At 48.5% G+C, this 7,500-nt stretch overlaps 1 protein-coding gene across 18 annotated transcripts in view; it reads left to right on the top strand.

Annotated features, from left to right (window-relative positions):
• rbfox3b (RNA binding fox-1 homolog 3b) overlaps positions 1-7,500 on the top strand; it is a 225,755-nt gene that overhangs the window by 202,344 nt on the left and 15,911 nt on the right. For 15 of the 18 annotated variants that reach the window (XM_081716625.1, XM_081716635.1, XM_081716632.1 and 12 more), the window contains one exon: positions 2,955-3,013. The exons of the other annotated variants lie outside the window; for them this stretch is intronic. In XM_081716625.1, the coding sequence (XP_081572751.1) occupies positions 2,955-3,013 (59 nt within the window). The remainder of the gene's footprint in view (positions 1-2,954; positions 3,014-7,500) is intronic. 18 annotated transcript variants of the gene reach the window in all.

Raw genomic sequence — 7,500 nt, 5'->3', positions numbered from 1 at the left:
GGCATACATACACACATACAAACAGGCATACATACACACACATACATGCACACATACATACACACATGCACACACAACACTGCCATCTCACACAGAAAATCTCACAGAGCCGCAAGCCTCATTATACACTGATACTCAGGGTCCTTGGAACCCGCATGTGTGTGTGTATGCAGATCTGTTTGCATCGTGAGTGTGTGTGTGTGTGTGTGTGTGTGTGTGTGTAGATCTGTGTCCTCAGTTTACTACATCAGTGCGTGTGTGTGTGTGTGTGTGTGTGTAGATCTGTGTCCTCAGTTCACTACATCAGTTTGTGTGTGTGTGTAGATCTGTGTCCTCAGTTTACTACGTGAATGTGTGTGTGCGTGCGTGTGTGAGTGCCTGTGTAGATCTGTGACTTCAGACTACTCCGTGGGTGTGTGTGTATTTAGGTTAATGTCAAGGTGAGTTTTGGCACCTCAGACTACACTAACAGTTTATGACACAGCTACAGCACCCTACCTCACCTCTACTTCACCTCCCTACCTCACCTCTCTCTCTTTCAATTAAATTGAATTCAGATCAATAATACCTTAATGGCATATTCACATTTATATTGCCAAAGCTTTGATGAAGAAATTAACGTGGTAAAAAAAAAAAAAAAGATCATTAAAGCATTAAAATCATGTATCAGCAAATATCATATTGGGATAATAATAATAATAATAATAATAATAATAATATGACAATACTACTACCCCTACTACTCATAGTAATAACAATAATATAAACTACAACAGCAATAATTTCTTTCCATCTATATCTTTCTCTCTCGCCTCTCTCTCTCTCTCTCTCTCTCTCTCTCTCTCTCTCTCATTCTATATGTGTGTCTCTCTCTCTCTCTCTCTCTCTCTCTCTTTCTCTGTGGACTGGGAGACATTTGGATGGCCACCAGAGTGTGAGTGATAAGGCAGAGCAAGAACAGATAAAAGGATTAATTTTCTCTCCGGTGCTGCTGTTTGCGTGAGTGTGTGAGCGTGTGAGTGTGTGTGGGAGGGCCCGGCCCTAATGTTCTGGAGATGGGACAGCTGTGTGTGTGTGTGTGTGTGGTAAGAGATCAGAGCAGTAATAGGCTATCCCATCACTCACTCAGACATGCGTTCCTCTTCTGCTCTGCTGCTACTTTAATACCGCTGCCTGTGGCACCTTTGGCAGGGGTAGTTCCTTCTGTTACCCTCGGGGGGGTCTGAGGGTCATTCGGTGCCTGCAGCTGTCTTCAACCTCTCTGTCCTGTCCTCTATGTGGAGCCAGGATTAAACACACACACACACACACACACACACACACACACACACACTGACTCCCGACTACAAAGATACAATGCTAATGATGTTTAGGAGTCAGACTCAGAAGTCCTTACATGATGACACAATATCTTACCGATGTGGACAGAGACAGATGGACCAGTGTGGACCTCACTGTGTTTACACAGAGCAAAGAGTCACATTGCGAGACCCTGCTCATGTGGGTCAGGGGTTAGGGGTCAGGGTTTAGAGAGCAGTATGCACTCATTCTAACAGTGCAGATGATCCTGTGGTTCTTCACACACATACACCCATATGCACCCATATGCATACACATATATAAATGGAATATTTCAATGATATAAGAATGCAAGATAACATAATTAGAGAAGAGATAGATAAATCATCACTTTTGAAGTAAAAGACAAACAGTAATACAAGCAGAGTCTGCACCCACACACACACACACACACGCAAACCCATGACCTGATATACGCCGTGCGGTGTGTGACAGGCTGATTTATTGTACCATGTGTGTGTGATTTATCGGCCCGTGCATGTGCAGACTATGGCTCCAATCAGCAAACTCCCACAGGAAGGCCCCACAACCCCTCCTCTTCACTTCCTGCTCCTGTGGGACAGAGGTCACATGACCGTGCAGCTCCCCACTCGCCCTCTGACCTGATTTCGCAGTCCGGCCAATCAGGTCACTTATTTATTCCCCTCGTGCACTGGCTTGGAGGACGTGTGCTCGTGCACTTCACACGTGCTCGTGCACTGTATTTATTATTCAGTTCATGACTGTGCAGGTGTTCAGTTAGACTTACAAACCTAAAATGTTTCCATTTTCCTGTTGAAAGTGTCAGGCAGATGTGAACTCCCACGTCTCCACTTTAGCGTTCCACAGTGGCGTAACAGCAACAGAGACGGGACCCGAAATCCAGCAGGTGCAAGCAAATAGAGTGTTTAATAATGCAGCACTACCTAACACACACACACACACACACACACACACACACACACACACACACACACACACACACACGCACACACACGCAAAGGCATGGGCTGGCTCCATTACACACGCAGACACACAAAAACTCACATACACATATAAACAGCAACACATACTGTCTGGGGATGTGGACACACACACACAAATACACACACACATACAAATGCAGAGACTCACACAAAGAAAGCACATGCAGTGACACAGTGTGCCGCAGATGCACACTCACACACAGCCATACCCACAATCCCACACGTGCACCCAGCTCTGAGCTTCAGGTACACACTGGAACTCTTCAGCAGTAATGAAGTAAAGGCTCTGCGTGGGTTCTGATTCACACCGCCCTCTGGTGGCAACCCTGCAGGACAATTTGGGATCGCTAGGAATTTTCAAACTGCTGTAATTTATTTTTAAGTAGCTGCTGTTATTATCAGTGTCATTTTGAATTAATCACCTGAATTTAATTCTACAGGTAGAGACTTTACATTCTGAAACGGTTTATTTTCTTCTTTTTTAATATTGATTTGTTGGTTTACACTGCCTCTCCTCCCAATGTTTTGCTTGAACATGTTTCTGTAGGTAAATGGTGAGATGGCGTGTTGTTGATATCTTCTTGCTAACTGTTTGGGGTTGTGTATGGATGTGTGTTTGTGTCCCTACAGGGAGGCTATACAGCGTACAGATATGCCCAGCCTGCCACTGCTACTGCATACAGTGACAGGTACACACACCACACTCACACAGTGACAGGTACACACACACACACACACCACTCACACAGTGACAGGTACACAAACATACACACCACTCACACAGTGACAGGTACACACACACCACTCACACAGTAACAGGTACACACACACCACTCACACAGTGACAGGTACACACACACACACACACACACACACACACCACTCACACAGTGACAGGTACACACACCACTCACACAGTGACAGGTACACACACACACACCACTCACACAGTGACAGGTATACACACACCACTCACACAGTGACAGGTACACACACACACCACTCACACAGTGACAGGTACACACACACCACACTCACACAGTGACAGGTACATACACCACTCACACAGTGACAGGTACACACACACACCACTCACACAGTGACAGGTACACACACACCACTCACACAGTGACAGGTACACACACCACTCACACAGTGACAGGTACACACACACCACACTCAAACAGTGACAGGTACACACACACCACACTCACACAGTGACAGGTACACACACACCACACTCACACAGTGACAGGTACACACACATCACACTCACACAGTGACAGGTACACACACACCACTCATACAGTGACAGGTACACACACACCACACTCACACAGTGACAGGTACACACACACCACACTCACACAGTGACAGGTACACACACCACACTCACACAGTGACAGGTACACACACACCACTCACACAGTGACAGGTACACACACACCACTCACACAGTGACAGGTACACACACCACACTCACACAGTGACAGGTACACACACACACCACTCACACAGTGACAGGTACACACACACACACACACACACACCACTCACACAGTGACAGGTACACACACACACACACCACTCACAGTGACAGGTACACACACACACACCACTCACAGTGACAGGTACACACACACACCACTCACAGTGACAGGTACACACACACACCACTCACACAGTGACAGGTACACACACACACCACTCACACAGTGACAGGTACACACACACACACCACTCACACAGTGACAGGTACACACACACCACTCACACAGTGACAGGTACACACACACCACACTCACACAGTGACAGGTACACACACACACACCGCTCACAAAGTGACAGGTACACACACACCACTCACACAGTGACAGGTACACACACACACACCACTCACACAGTGACAGGTACACACACACACACACACCACTCACACAGTGACAGGTACACAAACATACACACCACTCACACAGTGACAGGTACACACACACCACTCACACAGTGACAGGTACACAAACATACACACCACTCACACAGTGACAGGTACACACACACCACTCACACAGTGACAGGTACACACACACCACTCACACAGTAACAGGTACACACACACCACTCACACAGTGACAGGTACACACACACACACACACACACCACTCACACAGTGACAGGTACACACACCACTCACACAGTGACAGGTACACACACACACACCACTCACACAGTGACAGGTATACACACACCACTCACACAGTGACAGGTACACACACACACCACTCACACAGTGACAGGTACACACACACCACACTCACACAGTGACAGGTACATACACCACTCACACAGTGACAGGTACACACACACCACTCACACAGTGACAGGTACACACACACCACTCACACAGTGACAGGTACACACACCACTCACACAGTGACAGGTACACACACACCACACTCAAACAGTGACAGGTACACACACACCACACTCACACAGTGACAGGTACACACACACCACACTCACACAGTGACAGGTACACACACATCACACTCACACAGTGACAGGTACACACACACCACTCATACAGTGACAGGTACACACACACCACACTCACACAGTGACAGGTACACACACACCACACTCACACAGTGACAGGTACACACACCACACTCACACAGTGACAGGTACACACACACCACTCACACAGTGACAGGTACACACACCACACTCACACAGTGACAGGTACACACACACACCACTCACACAGTGACAGGTACACACACACACACACACACACCACTCACACAGTGACAGGTACACACACACACACACCACTCACAGTGACAGGTACACACACACACACCACTCACAGTGACAGGTACACACACACACCACTCACAGTGACAGGTACACACACACACCACTCACACAGTGACAGGTACACACACACACCACTCACACAGTGACAGGTACACACACACACACCACTCACACAGTGACAGGTACACACACACCACTCACACAGTGACAGGTACACACACACACACACACACACACCACTCACACAGTGACAGGTACACACACCACTCACACAGTGACAGGTACACACACACACACCACTCACACAGTGACAGGTATACACACACCACTCACACAGTGACAGGTACACACACACACCACTCACACAGTGACAGGTACACACACACCACACTCACACAGTGACAGGTACATACACCACTCACACAGTGACAGGTACACACACACACCACTCACACAGTCACAGGTACACACACACCACTCACACAGTGACAGGTACACACACACACACACTCACACAGTGACAAGTACACACACACACCACTCACACAGTGACAGGTACACACACACCACACTCACACAGTGACAGGTACACACACCACTCACACAGTGACAGGTACACACACACCACACTCAAACAGTGACAGGTACACACACACCACACTCACACAGTGACAGGTACACACACATCACACTCACACAGTGACAGGTACACACACACCACTCATACAGTGACAGGTACACACACACACCACACTCACACAGTGACAGGTACACACACACCACACTCACACAGTGACAGGTACACACACCACACTCACACAGTGACAGGTACACACACACACCACTCACACAGTGACAGGTACACACACACCACTCACACAGTGACAGGTACACACACCACACTCACACAGTGACAGGTACACACACACACCACTCACACAGTGACAGGTACACACACACACACACACACACACACCACTCACACAGTGACAGGTACACACACACACACCACTCACAGTGACAGGTACACACACACACACCACTCACAGTGACAGGTACACACACACACTACTCACAGTGACCGGTACACACACACACCACTCACACAGTGACAGGTACACACACACACCACTCACACAGTGACAGGTACACACACACACACCACTCACACAGTGACAGGTACACACACACCACTCACACAGTGACAGGTACACACACACCACACTCACACAGTGACAGGTACACACACACACCGCTCACAAAGTGACAGATACACACACACCACTCACACAGTGACAGGTACACACACACACCACTCACACAGTGACAGGTACACACACACACACACACACACACCACTCACACAGTGACAGGTACACACACACCACTCACAGTGACAGGTACACACACACCACTCACACAGTGACAGGTACACACACACACCACTCACACAGTGACAGGTACACACACACACACCACTCACAGTGACAGGTACACACACACACCACTCACACAGTGACAGGTACACACACACACACACACCACTCACAGTGACAGGTACACACACACACACCACTCACAGTGACAGGTACACACACACACCACTCACACAGTGACAGGTACACACACACACCACTCACACAGTGACAGGTACACACACACACACACCACTCACACAGTGACAGGTACACACACACCACTCACACAGTGACAGGTACACACACACCACACTCACACAGTGACAGGTACACACACACACCGCTCACAAAGTGACAGATACACACACACCACTCACACAGTGACAGGTACACACACACACCACTCACACAGTGACAGGTACACACACACACACACACACCACTCACACAGTGACAGGTACACACACACCACTCACAGTGACAGGTACACACACACCACTCACACAGTGACAGGTACACACACACACCACTCACACAGTGACAGGTACACACACACCACTCACACAGTGACAGGTACACACACACACACACACCACTCACAGTGACAGGTACACACACACACACCACTCACAGTGACAGGTACACACACACACCACTCACAGTGACAGGTACACACACACACACCACTCACACAGTGACAGGTACACACACACACCACTCACACAGTGACAGGTACACACACACACCACTCACACAGTGACAGGTACACACACACCACTCACACAGTGACAGGTACACACACACCACACTCACACAGTGACAGGTACACACACACACCGCTCACAAAGTGACAGATACACACACACCACTCACACAGTGACAGGTACACACACACACCACTCACACAGTGACAGGTACACACACACCACTCACACAGTGAC

The sequence above is a fragment of the Electrophorus electricus genome, chromosome 6, assembly GCF_041902795.1.
Source record: "Electrophorus electricus isolate QZ-2024a chromosome 6, ASM4190279v1, whole genome shotgun sequence".
NCBI lineage: Eukaryota > Metazoa > Chordata > Actinopteri > Gymnotiformes > Gymnotidae > Electrophorus > Electrophorus electricus.
This window is presented reverse-complemented; position numbering and strand designations above follow the sequence as displayed.